The sequence below is a fragment of the Dendrobium catenatum genome, unplaced genomic scaffold (assembly GCF_001605985.2).
Source record: "Dendrobium catenatum unplaced genomic scaffold, ASM160598v2 fragScaff_scaffold_716, whole genome shotgun sequence".
Taxonomy (NCBI): domain Eukaryota; kingdom Viridiplantae; phylum Streptophyta; class Magnoliopsida; order Asparagales; family Orchidaceae; genus Dendrobium; species Dendrobium catenatum.
In genome coordinates, this window is record NW_021319178.1 from 18,371,196 (window position 1) to 18,393,757 (window position 22,562).

General features: G+C 34.2%; 1 protein-coding gene across 3 annotated transcripts in view; it reads right to left on the minus strand.

Annotated features, from left to right (window-relative positions):
• LOC110106976 (trafficking protein particle complex subunit 5) overlaps positions 1 to 21,673 on the minus strand; it is a 23,202-nt gene extending 1,529 nt beyond the window's left edge. Inside the window, exons 1-8 of one of the 3 annotated variants that reach the window (XM_020837091.2) lie at positions 21,518 to 21,673; positions 21,267 to 21,393; positions 15,092 to 15,180; positions 3,872 to 3,935; positions 2,172 to 2,249; positions 1,778 to 1,854; positions 1,621 to 1,687; positions 1,426 to 1,533 (exon numbers count right to left, since the gene is read on the minus strand). In XM_020837091.2, the coding sequence (XP_020692750.1) occupies positions 1,426 to 1,533; positions 1,621 to 1,687; positions 1,778 to 1,854; positions 2,172 to 2,249; positions 3,872 to 3,935; positions 15,092 to 15,180; positions 21,267 to 21,341 (558 nt within the window). In that variant the 5' untranslated portion in view covers positions 21,342 to 21,393; positions 21,518 to 21,673. Of the gene's footprint in view, positions 1 to 1,425; positions 1,534 to 1,620; positions 1,688 to 1,777; positions 1,855 to 2,171; positions 2,250 to 3,871; positions 3,936 to 15,091; positions 15,181 to 21,266; positions 21,394 to 21,472 lie in introns of all 3 variants that reach the window. The other 2 variants (XM_028696149.1, XM_028696148.1) reach the window with 2 other exon arrangements.
• Between the last annotated feature and the right edge of the window lie 889 nt (positions 21,674 to 22,562).

The window sequence follows — 22,562 nt, forward strand, 5'->3', positions numbered from 1 at the left end:
ACTATCACATATCATTCATCAATCATCTCTTTTAATTATACTTTCTGATCAACAACTACCTCATTTAACTAGCCAGATAGTTCATATTTGGTGCTATAAAGGCTTAGCATCATGAGTTTTTGGAGAGAGCATAAGAAAGAGAGAGCAAAAATTGAATATTTGAGTGAGTGAATCTCCAATGTAATGAGTAGCTTGGGTGAGTGAATCCCTGATTGTTATGGCTGAGTAAGTAGCCAAAGTTTTAAGTGAATTCCATTGAATCCCCCTTCCCATCTACTTAATATTATGTCTCTTGGCTCATCATATTGGTATTGACACAGTTTCTCCATATCTCACTTTTTTTTTCTACATATCTCAACTTGAATATTTTTATAGGCATTGATAAGTCATGACGGTGGGTACTTCACCAAACGTCAAACTCTAAGTGGAGTTTTTTTTTTTTTTTTTCATCAAGGGAATAATAGTAGTATGTATGGTTCTAATAAAAACACCTGGAACAAATCTGGGCAAATTCTGGTGCAAATTCTCAACTGCTCGTCCCAGGACGATCCCAGATCGTCCTGGACGATCATGGAGCAGATTTTGATATTACATCACGTTTATTAATACTTCCAAGCACTAACTACCTACACCAACTCCCTCAATTTGATGGTATAAAAGGCTTTAGACAAGAAATATTTTTTAATACACCATAATGATAACAAAGTGTTGACCCATACACAAAAAATGTGAAAAAAGAGCAAAATTGATGACTCAAGTGATGGTCGGAGGGTGAGCGCGTCACTTAAATAGTCAAATGATCTCTGATTGTCAAACGGACTGCGTCGTTGAGATCAGAGCTTCGAATTTACCTAAAAGGTAGCCCCTCACAATCAAATCAGGCGAAAATGGTCAAGATTGGCGATCAACATCCGAAAATGATGTGCGAGCCGCCCAAATGATGTCTGATCACAAAACGGATTTTTCCATTGTGTTTGGATGTCTGAGTCACCTAAAAATGACTGTAATTTCGCACATATTGGCGCACGGGGGTGCGCAGAGGAGAGACCGGGACACGGGAGGTGCTAATTAAGTGGAAGGATGTGCCCAAGCATGATGCCACATGGGAGCCATATGAGACAATCAGAAGACAATTCTCAACTTTCCACCTTAAGAACAAAGTAGATTTTGAGAAGGGGAGTATTGTTATGGGGGAGACAGGCAGCTAGCCCAATCATCCGGCCCAACTAGGGCCGGTTCAACAAAACCAAGAGGGCAAAGCCTGATTTCATATTCAAGGTGCATCACAAAGCTTGCTGAAAAAATATATTTCTAGGTTTCTAATGAAACAGTGATCAACTTAATAGCATATTTATTCAACAAATGTCCCTTCCAATTTCCGCTAATTATAAACCTCTTCAAGTTCTCATAAATATTCTGACTAACCTCATCAGCAAACTTTATTAAAATTGTGGTTCTTGGCCGTTGTTGACCTTCCATGGGTACAAAATGTGCTGTCACTACAGCTGGAAAGCCTGCATTGTCTAAGACACCCTTCACAGCAAATGAAACATTTAGAATAGCTAATTAGATGTGCAAGCCCATGGAGGAACAAAAACTAAAGATACATTTTCAACTTACCCTTACAATCCCAGCTACAAATGCACCGCAGTTAAATGTTCCCATGTCTTTGGGTATGGATATAAATCTTCGTAAACAACAGAAAGCAAACTTACATCAGGGAAACGACAGATGAATATAACCAGAAAAACTAACAATGAGAGATAAACCATCTTACCGGTTCACTAGAAGTTCTTTTTCACTTATCATATATTCATCTTCATGCTCGGTCCCTTTCTCAAGTGAGTCAGCTACCTGGTCAGAAAGTAAACAAAATAAGTCTGATTATATACTAAGGCTTCGTTTGGGACAATTTTTTTACTGCTTCTTAAAGCGGCTTTCTAGTACAAAAATTTAATTTTTGTACTAAAAAACCGCTTTAAGAGGCAATAAAAAAGCCGTCCCAAATGAAGTCTAAAATGGGTGAAAAGAGAGCAATACAGACAAGCAAATAGTTAACATTTCATAAAAACTAAATTAGAACTAATTAACAAGAATTAACTGCCAAAAAAAAACAAGTCAAGAAACATTAAAGGCACTATATCAGAAGTTATAAAAGGTATTTTAGCGACCTTTCCGAAGAGAACTTTCCACACAGTGGTGTGCACAAAGGATAAAATCCCCAAAAGTCTTGTCTCCCTTCTGTTACCCTGTATAATAATACTGAGGAGCATTAACGAAATGACTGGACAAGTCAGACAAACTAAGCAGTTTTGATGTCTAGCAAGCAATTCAACACAGGAAAAATTAAATTTAGTTTAAATTTTACAGTTAACATATTATAAATGCTGAAGAGTTGCATGACACTGATTGAAGACAACCTACAATATATCTATAAAAAAATCAAATCAGAAAGGTACGGCAGCTGCAAAAGTGAAACAAGTTTTAAAGCAACTGCTGAAACGGAAATTATTAATAAAAAGCCAAAGTTTCACAAAATAATAAAAGCATAACATTAACTTCACCCACTATCACTAACTCATCTTAAGAACAATATATGAGAGTTCCTTAATGGAATATTAGAACATCTTTGCTGCTACAACTTCACAAATAGCCTACTCGGTGTAAATTGCATATCCACCATAACGAACGATTCAAAAAACATATAAACTGTGAAAAATATGCATGCAAATCATCCCCTTTTGAAGAGATATATAGTTCTCAAATAGAACTACAGAAAGGCTGCAACAAAGTACATATATGGTTTTGAAAACAAAGCCAACTCAACTAAATCTATTTAACCTCTTTACTCTGTAGGACTACAAGGTCATGTAAGCATGTGAAACAAAATTCACTTCCTTGGATTTTCCAACTATTGATGCGTATCAACCTGTATGTTCCTACGCAGTTCAGATTTTCAGTATTTTAAGGGCTCAAAAGAACAAAAGCTTCATCAAGGTCATTCAACACATTTTCAGGTCTGATCTAGAGAATGAAAAAAAGCTAAAGTTGGGATAAGGCTACAATGATCATGATAAGATTAAAAATACTATATAAAAACATATTAGTTCAGCAAAATTGGGAACAAAGGTTCCATTTAGGGCATACAAATTTGGGAAGAATCCATGGACCTTCACAGGGGAGACAATGCCCATTCTTTTTAGGAGTGCAGATGAATACTGGTACGTGTAGAAAATAAGAGTAAGCTTCCTTTATTTTATTTATCTTGATTTAGACTCATGGCCAGCAGATTCATTTTCCAAGCAGTGCCAAGACATGAAGTGCAATGATCAGCATACCCAACCTAGAAGGGAAAAAGGACAATACATTGAAAGAAAAAAGAAAGGACACAGACTATAGAAAATCAAACTGAAATTGAATTTAAATATCCTTAATCCATTGAACTCAGGAGAGAATACTAAATTCGGACTAAGAAAGCCTTCTTTGGATTCTAGAAGCCAAGCGTATGTGATCATAACACCAATAGCTTATGACAAACAAGATGTATACATCTATGCAAAAATTCAAAGATAGCAATGAGATGTATGCATATATGTAAGCATCAATAAACATATGATACTTCTTTAAGGTGCACCTCCCAAATCCAACCTCTTTTGGCTTTGCCTTAGTCTCATTAGCATTATCAAGCAGTTATTCTGCTTCAAGGCCTCATATGCTAGGAAATAATCTCATGACATCTTGCATCTATCATATATGAATGAAATTGGAACTTCTCAAACAGCTTTTAGACCAACTTATGTTATGAACATATTGCTGGACAACATATATTAGGTTCCACGGAAATTCATGTTACAAGTAGTCCCATGCGTACCTTTTCTCTATGACAAAAGAGTTCTAGAACTCTTGCTCCAACAGCATAGCCTGCATCTTCTAATCTGCAATAGTAATGCAAATCAGAGAGGTTGTCCCGATCATAATTATTGAACTTTACAATAGACTCTCCAAGGAGATCCTACATATGGCCAAATTTCATAAGTAGAATAATATTTTGTTGAATATATTATCAAAGCACTATCAATAGAAGGGGATAGTGGAAAGTTATATACAATAAAAGCATTTTCTTTTGCTTTTTAAACTATTGGCTCCATTCTTTTGGAAGGACATACATAACAGAACCAGAGAATATGCAGAACAAGCATTGGAAGGCGATGCAAGTAGCAGGTAAAGAAAAGAAACGTACTCGCAGAACCACATTTTGTAGCACAGGGTGTAGGAATAAACATAAAACAACGCTATTCTAGAAAGCGTTCAAATTCGTAAATGGAGGGCCTTCTTATACGGGCCTCATGCCAATTACTCCAACACAATGAAATAGTATCCTAAACCATAAACAATACGAGTTTTCAATGGTATTTTATTTCAGAAGAAGACTTAACAAAAAAAAGCTCATGCCAAATTTGAAACATACAGAATTGGCATAAGTTTAAAATCTATAATTTTTTTATGAAATAAGGAAAAAAAAAACAAAGTGTGGAGAATGGACGAATTACTGCCTCATGTTTTTTTCTTCTTGTATAGGCAGCCACCCTTCTACCCTTATTAATATAAAAATGAAATCATAAGAAAAGAAAGATATTATTCTTGATTATATGCAAAGAAATAAAAAAATAACCATACACTAATATGCATTTATAATTTGTGAAGGTAAGAAAATTATTTATACACAATATTTTAGACTTCAGATATGCGGGAATTCCACACAAGGACATCAAGATCACTTGAATTGTTACGGTAGATCCTTGGATTCTCGCTAGCTTCCACACTCCCACTTTAACAGGAGAACCATTCCCAACTTGCAAGTAATTTATTGAAATCTTAAATTATATAGCCCTTTGGTCATGATATAAGCTAGCAGATTATTTGAAGGAATATAAGAAGTGCTAATTAAATCACTTTCCACTTTTTTCTTGATGAAGTTTCTATCAATCCCAATATATTTTTACAATTTTATTTGTAGATTTATCAGCAACAACAACATCAAGCCTTTGTCCCACTACATCCATTGTGTCATGTTAAAAGTCAAATTCTTGTTTAAATCTAATAAAGAAAGACCATTTCTAATATTTTCTAACCAAATCTTTTTAGTTCTACCTCTAACTTTCTTAACATAAGTCAAATCTAATACCTCTACTTTCCTAACCAGGCCATCGGAAAGTTGTCGTTTTATGTGACCAAACCATCTAAGGCAACTCTCTGTAATCTTATCTTCCACTAGAGCTACTCCAACCTTTTCACGTATATGCTCATTTCGTATCCTAGTTACTCTCTAATCTTATCTTCTATTGGCGCTACTCCAACCTTTATTTGTAGATTTATCGTTACAATAAAATCCCGTAGATCCTTCATAGTTGATTTTAAGCCATAAGATTTCACAAATACATTGATACATAGCTTTAAACTTAGGTTCAAAACTTGATCTTATCACAACTATCAACTTCTTACTTCTCCATATAACAAAATTAGCTCTAAGCAAGACATAAAAAGCAATCATTAACTTATAAACTTGATTGATCCACCATCTACATATACTTCTAAACTATCCACCATCTACATAGACTTCTAAACTAAGTTCTTTATTTTTCATAAATAATATTACTCTTCTTAGTGTGGCCTTTAGATAATGAAGGATGTTATGGATAGTTGGTAAATGTTTCGACAGTGGATCATGCATGAATTGGCTTATCAAACCAAAAATATAGGTAATATCCGATCTTGTGTTGGATAAGCAACCAATCTTTTGTACCTTCCTTAGTCAACAACACTATCATTTTCCTCTTCTTCCAACCTATGATTGGGATCACTAGGCAAGCTAGTGGTCTTGTTGTCTAAAGTATCAATTCTTTCAAGATACATAACACATTTCTATTGAAAAATAAATAGTCCTTCATTAGGATATACTACTTCAATCCCCCAAGAAAATTTCAGCCTCCCAAACTTCTTGATCTCAAAATCTAGTACAAGACTTCTCATAAGGATTCTTTTTTCAATTATATCATTTCCTATTATAATAATCCCATTCACAGATACTAATAGGATAGTAAGCTCTACTATGACATAATGTTTTATAAAGATAGTATGACCCCTTTACCTTTACTTGTATCATTTCGTGAATATCAAATATAGGGGATAATTTTAAATCATATATTGCTTTCCTAAACTTGTATACTTTAAAGCCATCAAAATCTTTGGCAAAATCATGAGAGGGTTCCATAAACTCCTCTTTTTCTAGGTCTTTGTATAAGAAGAGAGATTTTTAAAACAAATCGCAATACATTTCGGTTAAAAATACAAGCGAGAGACAAAAGAATATGTAAAATATTCCTTTTTGCCACAAGCAAATAGGTTTGATATATCCCATATGTTTGAGTATATCCCAAAGCTACTAGTCGAGCTTTTTATATTTTTAAGAACCCATCAACTTTGCATTTTAAAGTGTACACATACTAATATCCCACTAGCCTTTTAACTTTTGGTAGGTCAATTGATGTGAAACATATATGAAAACAGGAATTGCTTAGGAATTAATAACAAATTGTGAACCTTTGATAATTGTAAGCTCAATGTTTCACCAAGAAAAGGATCTATGATTTCTTAGTTGCAGTTATGCTTTGGTAGTCAGTTACACAAAAAATTAACAGAACAATTTAAAATAAGAGCAAAATTTTGTAAAAAAACTAGATGCAGAATAACAAAATCCACTGTTTAACAAATAGAAAATTCACCTTCGAGTTTTCCTCTCTTTCACTCTTGATAGTGGGGTTAGCGGAAGAACAACTTCAGCTATCCTAGAGATGCCGCCGAAAGAAAGATGACGCCTATGGTATTGATCCACGGAAAGTTAACCGGAGGAGAAGACGCGGGTGGATGTCCGATGATTCGCCAATGTCCGGAGGGTTGGTGTTCTTCAATAGTAGACGTCAGGGTGAAGAGGATGCGGTCGACGTATTCGTCAACGGTGTCGTCAACTTCCAGATTGAGGCCGAAGAAATGAGATTATAGAATATCCACTAAGCCTTGATGGTCGTAGATGAATCCGTGGTCAAACTCGGGATCAGCCATCCATAGAGGGCGGTAGACCGAGAAGTGGCGTATCTTCTTCCTTGGGTTGTATGTGTAGCAAGGGAATAGAGAAATAATGGAGGGAGGATGGTGGGTTCGACCAAGACTAGGAAAAGGGCCAATGTGGAACTCCAATTTTATTTAGTGGGATGGAGGGGACTTAAACTAAAATCTGAAGTATAAATTCAAAATTTTAGTATGAAGGGAGGGAGGAAATTTCAAATTTGAATGTCCAATAATGGAGGACTATGTGGGGGCGGCTTTCCTTGGGGAAACGGCATTGATTGGAGGCCTTCATGGGAAGAATTAATGAGTGAGAGAGAGAGAGAGGGGGGGCCGGCCTAATAGGGAGGGGAAAAGGTGTCCACATACAATGTATGTGGACCCATGCATTAATAAGTGAAAGGAATTAATTGGAGAGAGAGAGAGAGAGAGAGAGTCAAGAGGGGTGGCAGCTAGGAGAATGAGGGAGGGAATTGGGGAGGAATTTAAGTGGTCTCCAAATAAGGGTAATTAAATTAAAGAGATTAAATCTTGAGGATCTCTTCAATTTAAGTAGCTAGGAGAATGGCTAAGGCCTTAATATATAGGCCTCCAAAATCAAGAAAATAAAAGACTTAAATGCCCTCGGAACTACAACATAAAAGAGATCCCTCACAGGGGTACAATGGTAAAAACTGAAATATAAATAAAAGAAATACATAAATGCATCATAAATAGAGACTCAGAATCGTAGCCATCGATATGCAATTCATCTGATGGTAGACGCGTCGAATTTTTTATTGTTGTCCTCATCATCAACAACTTGCCATATTCCATTCTTTCGTAGTGTCATTTTTTCCTCTTTGATGGTTTGTTTATTCTTAAGAACCTCTTGTAGATTTGAGGAATGTTGATAGAGTTAATGTTAATTGAAGGACATAAAATGAAAGGTACAATATTGGGTGCAACTTTTTTCTTAGAGAAATGGGGAAATCCAAATTGGGGTCTATATTAATCTAAACATGATTATCACAAATAGTAATGGATGTAAGTTCCATACTTGGTTTGGACTATTGGATATACTAATGAGTTGAAATTGGAGCTTTAATTCTTGAGCATAAATGACTTGGAGTAGTGATATTTAATTCTATCATCTCTCATTAGAATGGTTCTTTTTAAGAGGAAATTTCAAAAAAAATTTATTTAAGCAGCTTCAAGAATAAATTGATGAATTTTGTTGTGGATTCATGAATATTTTAGAAGCAGATATAATGGAAGGTTGGCAATTGAAAATGGACATATTATCAAGATAAAAGGATTCATTTTTATGAGAAGTGACATCCAAAACTGTTTCAATAATTGGGCAATAAAACCTATATCCTTTTTGGGAGTTTGAGTAACTAGCAAACAAATTTTAAGCTCTTGGGTAAAATTTGCTTTTATTATAAGAATGAACAAGAACAAATAAAACAAACAAATGGAATATACTAGAATTTGTTAAAATTTGTATAACATTTGGAGAGAAATTTTTATACCATAAAACTCTAAATGGAATCTCATTTATTAAGAATGTAGTTACTAGAGCAGCTTCACCCCAAAAGTACTTAGGGACATCATTTTGAAACAATAGCCCATAACAATAATAATAATATGTCTATTTTTTCTATTCAACCAATCCATTTTGTTGAGGAGCATCAACATAGAAGGATTCATGGATAATTCTTTCTTTTATAGAGGAGAAATTTTAGCTTAAGACTCTTTAATATTATGAAATCCAAACAGAGTTATTATCATTTTGTGAAAGATAGGAAAGATGCTACTTAGTTTCTTTCATGAAAAATAATCGAGTAATTCTTGCAAAATCATAAATAAGACCCTATATACAGTGCGTGTTAGGGATAAATGACAAGGAGGGTATTATTATTTAATAGATAAGATGCATGATGATGTTAAGCGCATTCACAAGTATCACACAAGAAATTGCTAGTATCATAAATTTTGAAATAGGATGGGAGCACATATTTTTAAGGAGATCAATATGAGGATGTCCAAGTTAGAGACGTTGAAGCCAAATCTTACTTAATTGACCGGTGAAAGATTTTGGGCAAGAAAAAGATTGTCTGCATCCATTGTCAGGGCTCATTTTTTTCAAGATAGTGGAGTCCATTCTTCTCCTAAATAGATCCATTCGTCCTCACCATGAATTAATCCTAAAAATACACTGATGATGGAGGAAGGTTATTTTGTAATTCAGGTCCAAAATAATTTTATAAATTGATATAGGAATGGTGGATGGATTTAGAACAAGTAAGAATTCTTTCGGGACTAAAAAAAGGTCTACATTTATTGTGCAATGGCTAGCAACAACTATTGATTCATCAAGTGCAATAGTATTGATACGGCATCACAAAATTGGCTTGATCGGGCACGAATCTCGAGGCAAAAAGCTAGTTGGAAACTTCAAAAATTAAATCCGGAAGCACCCGAACTCCAATTTTAGCGAGCTTACAGTCAAACTGAGCGTCTCGGAAATACGAACCCAACGACACCAAGTTCAACCCAATCCGAGCCCAAATGAGTCCGAATCAAGGACCCGAAGCGCTGTTGGAAGATTCAAACCGCAATTTGAGTTACCAAACGGTCTCCGATTTTAACGAGCTTATACTCGAATCGAGCGGCTCGACGAGACGAATCCAACGAGCCCAAGATCGCCGAATTCCGACATCATTAAGGCCTTCAAATATCCAACGAATTGTGCACGATCGAAGGGTTCAATATCGGCCGTCCATTCAAACCACTTCCTATTTGTCCATGATCTCACACCTATTTACGAGTCATGTCACTCCAGAAAAACTATAAATAGAGCCCTCATTCTTCACAAAGGGAACTCAAGTGAAGAGAGAGAAGAAGAAGAGAAGAAGAAGGAAAATGGGAAAAGGCGAATCCTCTCCTCCTCGACCATCGCCGGAGCTCTTCCCGCCGCCTGAATACGCCGGAACTTTGCCGGATTTTTGGGAAACGACGGGATTCTGCAAAACTTTGTAAATTTGCTTCAAGTTGTAATTTGATCGTCCCGATTTGTGGGACGAATCAATTTCTTGTAATTTACAAAAACGCTAGTGGAATTTTACAACTGGGCGAGGCCCCGTGGTTTTTTCCCTTTTTGAGTTTTCTACGTATAAATCCCGATGTTCTTTCATTTTCCTGTTTGTGTGTTAAATATACGTGTAACGCTCGAACGCGAATTTACAAACTCTACCGCCGCATATTTTCTAGCACGCAACCGTTATTATTTTTCTAATAATAGGGTATGGATTACAAGTATTGAAGCTCATTGAATTATGAGTCATATGATTAGTAGACTCTAAATCTATGATCTAAGAGTTATTGCATGGGAAATCAGAGGCACTAAAAGCAAAAGAAAAATGGTACCAAATTGAGTTGATGAGCATGAATAGTAAAGGAAGTATAAAAGATCTAAGAGTTTATTAATTTTATCCTTCTTCAGGTTTCCATCTTAATGGGGATTGGGTTTATCATGAGAAAGTCCATTACCACAATATCCTCCATTCCACTTGAATACAAGTTTTCATATGAGAATAATAATTATCCCTTATACGATGAGGTATTTTCGATATGTGCACAATATTTCTTCTCATTTTAACTTAGTACTATATGATTTATTGCTTTGTGTCAGATTTCTCCATTTACCTTAATTAGCTTTGAACTTTCTAGCAATCATAACTGAGGAACCATATTATAGGAGTCCAACATCACACTTCCACTTTCCTATGCACGGATTAGGATAAAAGCTTCATTATGATAGTAATGTCTCTATTCCCGGCACTAGTATTTAAATTTGATCAAAATCAACAATAAGATTGCCCATTAATTCAAAAATTCTTAGCCTTTTCTACAAATGTCTTCAACATATGATACCACCACAAGACAAAATCTCTTCATTAGATCACAGTATTATATGATAAAATGAGTATATTGTTTTGCTGATAATATCCTCATCTTTATTTCATAGATAAAGACAGCATCTTGCATTTTAGAATATGTTTAATGAATGATTTCCCATATTTCCCAAGCAAAAATTAGGAAAAAGCCGTTTCCACTGATTTCTAAAGGAATAGAATTCCAAAATCATAACATGATTATGGAGTCTTCCTTAATCCAAGTGTTGAACATTGGATTTTCTAGATCTAGCCCCTATTTTAGTTAGCTGATTTGGCTTCCCCTCCCTTTTAAAATGTATTCGCAATTTATGATGAATGGAGAAAATTTCTTATGTTCAAACAATATCTAGAGTTAATCCAAAGAGTTTTAAACCAGCGTTATAAAAAGTTCATTGATGCATGCACGTAAAAGTAAACCAGTTAATACGATAATGAAAAAATTAGATGTAGCAATTGAGAAATCCAAAGAGTTCATAGAAGTAAAGCAACCCAAAGCTGATGTAGGCGGGGGGGTTCAAAACAAGTTGATTTTAAATTTTGGCGAGCTTCTAAAATCAGCTCATTAATGAGCTTCTTCTACTTATATTTCAGCTCATAAATGCTTTCCTACTACTTAATTTAGCTCATAAATTATCTTTATTTGGTTCATTTTGTCTCTTTGATTTCTTCACTTGCCTCTTCACCTCCCCTTGTCTATTTGTTTTCTTGTGCTGGCTATTTTCACATGCCTTTGTCCTTTGGATTTCCGTGAATGGCTGTTCGGTTTCCTGTGCTAGGTGGCTTTCCCGTGCCTTGGCCCTTTGGTTCCCACGGATGGCTTCTTGGTTCCTGTGCTGGCTGGCTAATTCCCGTGCCTTTCCCCCTTGGTTCCTGCGGCTGGCTCCTCAGTTCCGTGCTGGGCTGCTCGGTTCTGCGGTTCCTTGCTTGGTTCCGTGGATTTCTTTTCTCTGTTTTTGCTGTGCCATTTGGGGACTGATGTGGTGGCTGTTTGGGGGGAATTCCATGAGTTTTTCCCTGATTTCTATGCAGTTTTTCTGCTGCAATTTTTGCTGTTTTGGGACAGATTTCTGGACTGTTTCTGGACTGAAATCTGGACTGAATTTTTGTCCTTTCAATTGCTCTTTTTAATTGAATTAATTAGTAGTTATAGTGGCTATTTAGCTCCCCTTTCTTGCATATAAATAGGAGATGTTTAAAAGAGAGTGAAAATGTTGTTTTTGTAATGGAAAAACTGAAGGTTTTTCTTGGAAAAGCTTGAGAGCTTTGTCCGCTTCTTCTTTTTCTTCTACTCTTTGAGAAAGCATGCGAGCTTATCTCCCTTCCATCTCGGCTTCTAATCTCTTTCGTCTCTCTGCAAGTTTCATTCCACCAGTATCATTCTTCTCAAAGCAACGATTAGCAAGCAACTTTAGGCGTCCTTCTTCTCAAAGCAACGATTGGCAAGCAACTTTAGGTGTCTTTATGTTTCCAAGTTTGTAAGGTGTTTATGCCAAAGTTTATGTGTCGTTTGTAAGTCCTTTTATAATATTAAAGTTATGTTTTGTTTTGTGCAAGTGTTGTCGCTTTATCTTATGTAATTTTTTTGTAGTGTTTTGAGTATATTTTAAGTTATAGGAAGAGTTTCATTTGCTTGCAAAAATTTGGGGCCCTCTCCCAAAGCATTCGAAGAGCAAACTTTGCTTACAGAAGAGTTTCACTTTAACCCAAAGCATTGGAGAGAAATAAAACGCTCTTTGAAAAAAGGAAGAGAATGCTTAGCTTAAAATCCAAAGCATTCGAAGAGCAAACTTTGCTTACAGAAGTTATTTTAATAACATAGTTGTTTTTTACCCTTTTGTGATTTGCTTGGTTTTCTTTCATTACTATTTTTCTTGTTACAACCCTGATTTGATCATACTGTCATTTAACTACTTATCTCCAATTGTTTTGTATTTCTTCATTTAGTTTAATTAAAAGAAAAATTACAATTCACTTTAAATATAGATTTATAGTTCATATTGATTTCTAGCTTATGAGGAATTCATAATTTTTTTATATTCTCCAAGGAAATAATATTGTTCACAAACAAATTTAAATCTTCAAATGCCACCATAACATATCATCCATATTATCTAGTAATAGTGCCTTGATAAATTCATTATTCTACCATATTTGACTTAATTTTTTGGCTTATCATAATATGTACTTAATTGACATGATAAAAAAGATTTTCTCAAGCTTTGCTACATGTTATTAGTATAACTATAGAAAAAATGTAGGATGCACTTAAATTAATCAAAGCACTTTACTTTTTTGTTATGTACTTTGTAGAACAAAAGTTTGTGTGTTTCGCCTTATGCATCGCACTTCTGAAAAATTATTTTCAATCATAGAATCGTCACTTGTATGACCAACATTAAATTTGTATCTTTTCATAATGATTATGAATATGCTTGAAAAAATATGCAAAACGAAGTACTTAGATGATGTTATTTTCACATGGTATAACTTAGATAGGTGAGAGCCCTCCTAAAAAAAGTAATATGTTAGAATACTTATGAAAATTTATAAAATATAAGGGTTGGGGACTAACACAAAACTTGAGTACATGGTAAATAATTTTAGTGAATATAATTAAGTATAAGTCAATATTGAGTTTCCTTCAAAAATAGCAAGCATAACTATGTAGGCTAATTTTAAGATACTTTCATGATAAAAAAACTAGAATCTTCATTTGATTACTCTTACATGTTTTAATATATCTCTACAGCTCTCATCAATAATTTCTATTAATACTCTAATTTCAATTCAAATTTGGAACTTGCATGTTATATGGCAATGAAAATTGTCCATTTCTTATTGTGCCAAAGAGTTTGAAAAGACAATCGTGAAGAAGGTCCCGAGTCTATGTCGCGAGCAAAAGTCTTATGATTCACTTTGCTAAGAGTGAATTTGCAAAAACCCTTTTTTGCTTGTTACTGGTGGCCTTGAACATTGGTCGGCACTACACTTCATGCTGGTTAGTGGTGGCTTTGAACATTGGTCAGCAGTACTCTTCATGCTTTGGTAAATTTTATACAAGATGAACACAACTCCTTTGCAATCACACCTATTGACTTACATAATATAGTGTGATAAAAAATGAGGAATAACTTCTAGAGTCAAAATTGTGTAATTTAGTTGGGAAAATAACACAAGAGCAATATGCAGTAAGAGATGATCATAGAGATTAAAGGTAAATTTGATAAAATAAACAATCAGACCGATTATGTTATGTGAATCCATATTGGACGAGGAACAATTCATTAATAGTCAAGCTAAGTATGACAAAATTAAGAATGTTAAAATGGACAAAGTAAAATCAGAAAGAATATAAAGAGAAATAATTTTATTAAAGAGAATATGGAAGAATAGCCTATTGAAGAAGAGGCAATCAAGGCTAGACTAAGTGGTTTGGCAACGTCCAACAAAAGCGAGAGGATAAGTAGATATTGTCATTAAATCCATGGAGCTATTGATTAGGAAAAGGGTATAATAAAGACAATATTGTTGAAAGTCATGCAAAATATGTATAAAGTAGGTTTAAAATCTCATAAAGCATTTGGAGAAGAACTATTTATAAACCCTGGCTATGCGGTTTATTAATGGTTTTATACGAAAAATGATATACACCAAAAGAAATGTCATCCAAAAACCATCAAAATTGCATGTTCCTATTGAAGATAACTGACTGTGAACCACAGGTGAGCTATCAATGGCCATGAATGTCGTTGGGAAACTTTTGTTTGGAAAGTTTAGCATTGCTCCTTACAGATAGCACAACACTCGGCACCATGACAGTAGTTTTGGTCATATAACTAACAAATAAATTGTCATAGGCTTTTTTGTATTATATAAACAATCAAATATATGTGCTGTAATATTGGATATATGGAACAAACAGGAGCAACCAAATGACACAAAATTGAAAGTTTTGTTATCGCATTAACAAGAATCGGAAGACTTGTACAAAGAATATGAGATTATATGTAACATAAAAAAATTATTACCTCCGCTCTAACTCTGCAATATTATCAACTTGAGTCTGATTGTATTGCACCAACTCTGAAAACAAAAATGCAAATGCACTCAGGCTAACCTGCAAAATAGAACATTGGGCATTATTCCAAAAATGTATGTCTTAATAAATTCAATGTATCTTTCAGAATTTTCTAAGAAATCTCATTAATAACTGATCTCAATCATTCATATTTATATAATATATTTATACATTATCTGTTTCATTTTCTCAGAATTTATTAGAATAAAGCATTAGTACCATCAAAACAGTAAGATAATTAAAAAAGAAAAAAAAAAGAATGAAAGAGCAATAACCTAGCATTTTAACCTTTTAAATGGGTAAGTACCCAGAGGAGGGCATTTGTTCTCTTTTGTTTTCTATTTTTTTGTATTCAGGGCTATAGGGGAAAGACCATACCATCATAGTTATAAAAGGTTTATGAAAGTCAAATATTCACTTTATGTAATGACAATCTAGATCATTTCTATTTAATTAATTCAGAATTTGAAGTCAAAGTTATGCAAAGATCATCATTATTGATTTCATCAACAGCATTATCCATGCAAACCGTTTAGATTCTAAAGTTTGTGCAAGTCCAAAATCGATTAAAATTTAATCAAAGTTTGCACACAAGTCCAAGTCCAAAGTCAATTGCATATTTGCACAAGTCCAAATTCAATTTAAGTTTAACCAAATTAGTGATTCCATGGGCTTGTAAATTGTAATGACTCTTTAATATGGTTGGGATTTGAAATTCAAAATAGCACACTTAATTTTGAACAGCCTCAAACATGGTGCACAGATTGATTGTTGTAAATGTCAAAATCATCACACCATTTCAAACTAATATAGGCTTGACACATGTAAACCTTGAATAACAAAGGCCTCATAGGAATAACTCGAGTTGAATCAAATTATTATTCAAAATCAACAACAAACTATCCTACAAGAAGGTTACACAATAACGAAAGAATATACCTAGATATGAACTCTTTACAAAAAAGGAGGAGACGGAATATGATGAAAGTAGAGGGAAAAAATACAAAGAATTTATTATATTGCTTAAATTGTGAACTACCCCTAAATGGTTCGAAGAAGACCTATTTATATGCACAAGCTATGCTACAAGAATCCTTTAGGTGACTGTGATAAGTAAGCTCATGTCAATAGAAGCTAAGTGATTAAGGGAGAAGGAGCATGTGTCAAACCAATAGGGCACTGGGTCTAGCATGTTGATGTTCTTTCAGACGGCAAGTCTGACATGAGGCAATAGCTTTTACTTAGTGATAGGGGTGTAGTGCATGATATCATTGGAATAGATAAGAGAAATATTAAGAGGTGGTTTCATACCATACTACAAGATACTGAATGTCGATTACGCATTAGCATGAACAAGCAATTTTAATTGTAAATATTATGGGTTGCAAGCAATCAATCCTACGATGAGTTAAGAGGACTGATAGAGAGCTAGGAAGTAAGCATGCAAACAGGGATGCATTGGTCGGTCAAGGAAGGAAATCGATCAATCCCTAAGAGTCAAAAGGGGATGAAGACTAACTAGGGTAAGCATGACTTATGGTCAATTTAACAGGTTGAAAAAAGTTGCACTAAAGAGAATAATTAGATGCTAGTGAGCATATTGAACAAACTACTGGAATGTGTTGTTAATTTCATAATTTGGACACCAATATTTGATCAATCATATGGGGCCCAACGAATATAGATCATGGCAATGTTCCATCCTCAGATGTTGATGGTTGGGATTAAATATGAAAAAAGATTTGTTAACCTTCTAAACTAAACTAGCACCATTCTCAAAATAGATTACTCAAAAATAGCCACTTGGTTCGATTCATCAAATCTATAATACATTGAGTGAATAAAAAACTCCTCGAGACAGCTAAATAATGACGCTCATGAAATGAAGTAATTTTCAAAAGAATCTCCTAATTAATATGAACTCTTTAGTTTATTTAAAAAAAAGTAGGCACAATTACTTTGCCAAAAAAAAAGGAATCATTGGATAGTTTATCTTTATTTGATCTAGGATTGGACACCCTACCACTTGGGCACATATATTAATACCAAGGAGGGGTTTTTTTTTCTCCATAAGGGTTGTTCCTATGTTAAATAAAAGCAAAGAGAACATTCTCTTAAGAATTGGAAGGAATGTATGAAAACAAAAAAATGAATTTAAATGGGTCATAAGAGTATTTCTTTCATTTATTTTTGGTTACATTGCAAATCTTGGCTTAACTTGCTAAGCATTCGATCATTGAACTATTCGTATAAAAAAATGATATTAGCATATGGTGCTCTCGTTGAAACTTGTTGATGTAAAATCTTCCTCAAATGGAAGAATTTTAGGATTTGTAATTGAATTATTATTGATTGATGGTAAACTAAATATGGTAATTTGTGAGGTCAATTGAGTGCTCATGAGATCTATGTTGTGTTTATGGAGTTCTTTCTCTTACTTTCTTCATCAATTTAATTGATGCAATACAGATGAGGCCAAATCATCCCATAAAGCTCCAATTTATCATAGGTCAATCACAAGAAGTTAAATTGATCCAAAATAAAATTGAATTGGGTCTATTTTAAAAGTTTTTTGGGCTCATTTTAATACATGTTCCAATTTCTCTTTTTAAATTTGATTTATTTTATTAGATTTTTTATCTTGTTATGGATAATATTATGTTTAAATTTGAACATTTATTAGATTTTTGATCTAATTAGATTACCTTTCAAATATTTGTCCTTATTCATATAACACTATTCTTAAAGAGACATATGGTTTGTAATTGAATTATTATTAATTGAATATAAATGAAATATAATTATTTGTAAGGCTAATTGAGTGCTCCTAAGATCAAATTTGTGTGTGTAGATATCTACAAATTATATACGTATTTTTTTTTCTCTTCCCCTCTCCAAAAATTTTGATATCCAAGCAAATATATTATAATTTTGCTCTTGATTTTGAAATACTATCCTGATCTTCGTTTGCATCTTGTTGACCAATTATATTACTGAGCCCAATGCCCCATCACCACCTTTTCCACATGCCACAACTCCAATTGCTCATGTTGGCATCTCACACACACATAAATTGCTCATTGTTCCACTTGTTCATTACCCACAGCATGTGAACTACTCTCAAACCCTAGTCTACAAAGCAAATGCACCACGTATCTCTCAACCGTAACAAAATCTACAATATCCACAACTTGCAACATACTCTTGTAAATGAACCACACACAAAAGCTAGCCTAGTATCACAAACCGCACGTCGCACAAGAATCTTAAATGCCAACTAAAAATGGGGAAAAGTAATTCAGCTTTCACGTGATTTTTGAGCATTTGATAGGAGAGACCATTCAAGACTTCACACTTAACGAGGAGTAATCAATGCAATGATTCAAACAAATGTTTCAAATTCTAAATAAATAAATAAAGATAGTCCAATATCACATTACAATTTTATGAAATTTCACTTACAATGAAGTAAAAAAACTTCCATCGAGCAATACCAAAAAAATAAAATGCAAAAAGTAACAATCTATCTAGATTGATAATAGTGGGATCAAACATTCAATTGAACATGACCCATGTGATCCCTTAACTCCTTAGAGTAGTCTATATAAACATGTTGGGCTGGGTTAATTGTAGGGCAGACTTGCCATCTACATCACAACTATTGCTATTAACTCAATGATATGAAAAAGAAAAATAGCCATAATATGTGGTTAGCAACAAGTGATAATATCAAGATAATCATAGTAGATAAAGCACATGAGTTATTTCATACCTCAAATAAAGGGCCTAGCATTCAAATATTTAATCAGCAAGTTCACTACATGTTGATTGATGAAAGATAACACAATTACAAGTTGATCAGGGTCAAAAGCCACAAAGATCAACTTAAACCAAGCCATTTTGAGAGCAATGTTTAAGTCTTCTACCTTTACAAGGCACTCGCTCAAAGAGGTAGCAAAATCTTCCATTTTCTCAAGTCACTTAAATAATAAAGCATTAAATTCCTCTAACTTCTCAAGAAGCTCCCTCAAAACATAATTAAGTTCATCAACCTTCTTAGACCATTATTTTAGCATCTCAAGTTTATCAAAAGAAACTCTCTAGTAAAAAATGCAAATTTTGACTTCAAATTAAGTCATAAAATTTGCAACTTGTGGCCCAAGAAGGTGACTCTTTGCACTAGAAGAGACACCCCCTCCTTCATTAAGGAAATCCCTTTATAGGATCAATCATTTGAGCAAGTATGATTCTCATGATCTAAACTTCTTGGGGTGTGGAGGCTCAACATGTTGGGTTGGGAGAGAGTCATTGGGGGCATGAATCATTTGCTTCATAGCTATTACTATTACCTTGTCGATTTGAAAAAGGGCAGATGGGCATAATTTTTGGATCATTGAAAATGCCAATATCAAGATAATCATAGTAAATGGTTAGGAACATGCCTTCATTTATACCTCAAATAAAGATGTTATCATTCAAAACTTTATCTTTATGTCCACTATGTCCACTATGGGCTGAGTGACAACAAATGACTCATTTCCACAACAATCGAGCTTAAAACAACATGCATAATGATCTTATTAGTGTATATTAGAATTGCAACATTGTCTATTAGGTATAGAATCAACTAAAATAGGCTTTGGAAATACCTGAGACTACAAGCCTAAACACTAATTTGAGACCTATCAAATGGCTTGATTGCATTCAATATCAAAAAAACTTAGAAAAATATCAAACATGAAACATGATCTTAAGGTTCATGGTAATACATGATTATATTCTTGTTGTTGGTCATCAAGTTGTGCTCGGGCATCATATTGAGCCTAAGCAATAGCGCCTAATGATTTTGCTCTCTTACATCTTGTGATGGAGTTACATGATGCTCCCTAATTCCCTGGAATGTTGTAAGTTCCCTCACAATTCCTAATGTCAAGTTTGTGTTTTAACCATTGTCACTTCCAATCATTTACAGATGCAAAACTTTTGAATCTTGTCACATGTGTATTGAATTGTGCAATCAAGCCACAAGATGCACATGAATCAGTTCTGCTATCACCACCTGCATGGTCGCCATGTTCAAACTCTTCAAAGAGGACTTTCTTTTAGACCGGTTGGAATGACATCTGACCAATGCAAGGTATAAATTTCTTTAAAATCATATTACAGAAAAAACTATATGTTATGAAATATTCTTGTTTATTTTATTTTATGTTTGAATCGATTAGTCTTTCTATTGGTTGGGGTATTTTGATCATAATATATAATCCTATCTAGATATAGGGCTCTACTCGTGCTAGGTGTATGTGTGATGGTTTTTTAATGAAAATTGTGATGGTAGCTCTGTTGACTTTTATCCATTCTTAATTTAAGAAAATAAGATAATTTTTTAATTAAATATAATAATGAGTCAAAAAACAATACGAGATTTCCTCTTTTTAGGCTAGACTCTAGAGAAATGGAAATCAAGATGTGGGAAGATTCCTTCTTAACACAGCCGGTTGATAAGAAATGCTCATACTTCTTCTTCATGGCTTCAACAGAACCTCTTCGTGGCTTCTACAGAACCTCTTCCCAGTATGCATATCTTTGTTCTCTTTGTTGCTTATTTGTATATGTTCATGGGTTAAAGGACTGTGATTTACAATACTTTCATCAGAACTTACTGCAATATAAGAGAAGAAAGTGTCATTTAAGTAACCTTGGAAGCAACAGCGGCTAAGAGATTGTTCTCTACTTTAAGGGTAGAGGCTACTATCAGTAGTCACGCTTATTTTCTTTCGCTATAGTTATATTATTGTTTCAAAAAATAATTTGATTTATGAATAATCTATTTTTCGATTATATAAGTTTTGCTTAAACAATTCAAACAAGTTTTCCACTCATCTCCCCCTTTGGCTTGCCCTTCCTCTCCCTTTCTTCGACCTCCCGGCCCATAGGCCAATTTCCTTCGCACTCCCTCCCTAACTCTGAGTCTCTCCCCCATCTTCTCCACGGTAAAAGCACGTATTTAAGTGTCGCATCTTCATCAAAATTTGATGCAACTGAATAAAACCATAAGTAACATTTTGTGATGATCTGTGCTGAGAATGAGATAGACTAACAATGGAAAAAAAAAAAAAACTGACCTCTTGCCTACCCTTGCTGAGGGGCTTCTCAAGCACGCTTGAGTATTGTTTGATCTTCCCGCCAACGCCGATCATGGTTTATCCCAATATCTCAGATCCAAGAAAATGCAATCCGAAGACGAGAGATCTGATCCGATATCAATCGGGAAAAGTAAGCAACTTAGGGATCAGCGCACTTGATCCTTACTCAGGGACTGCTTGGTAACGAGATTTAACCACAATTTAGGGCTTGCTTGCTCTGTCACCATCACCTCTAGTTTCGCAAGTTCCTTTTCTCCTTCACGCGCCGTGAACTCCTCTACACCCTCCCCAAGCGAGCTCCAGCAGGTGACGACTTCTTCCTTGCGCCAGTCGGTTACGCGTTGCACCAGCGAGGCCCTTCGGCACGATAAATATTTTTTTTTGAGACTGGCTCAAAAAAATTCTTAAGCTAACAAAAACTAATTAAAACTAATATTTTGTTTGATACTATTTGCATTGATTAGTAGGTGAATGGCAATTAAGTTAATGAATGAAAATTTCAAAAAAATTTATCAAGATTGTATAACTAAATATCCATAAAACCCAATTCAAGTCAAATTAGTCAAGTCCAAACTAAGACTTTGTTTGAAACGACTTTCTTTCTGCTTCTTAAAACAACTTTTTAGTACAAAATTTTTTATTTATGTACTAGAAAGCTGTTTTATGAAGCATTAAAAAAGCCATCTCAAACGAAGCCTGAGTCATTTCAATCCAAGTTGATATAATTTGGATCACTCAACCTTAATTGAAAGTAATTTATCAGTCTTCCAACGAACTCACCTAAAGTTAGCAATTTTTGAGGTGAGTACAACATATCAAGTTGACCTCTACGATTATGCAAGCAGACAATGAGATTCAAACAGAGAACCTCTTAGTTGGGAGCCAAACTCCTAACTAACAAATCAATGAGAGCTGCGTATAATTATTTTTTTAAGTAATCTTGTATATTAAAGTAAATTTTATATAATTACTTTTTTGTCATGTCTAAAGGATTATATAGTCCTATATTATGGCCAGAATTTTATGATAATTGAATGAAAATCATGATAGATGTTCTCCTCTTCTCTCCCTCCTTAGATTGGCCTCTCTTATCCATTTCTTACTTGTCATCCCCTCTATCTAAGTTGATTATCCTTCTTGCTATCTTTTCCTCCCAATCATTTCCCTTTTTTTCAATCAATAATAAATTCAAGAACACATTATTCTCACCACATTTTTATTATTTGGTATTTGAGCATATGTTAAAATATGATGTGAACATTCATACTTTAAAGA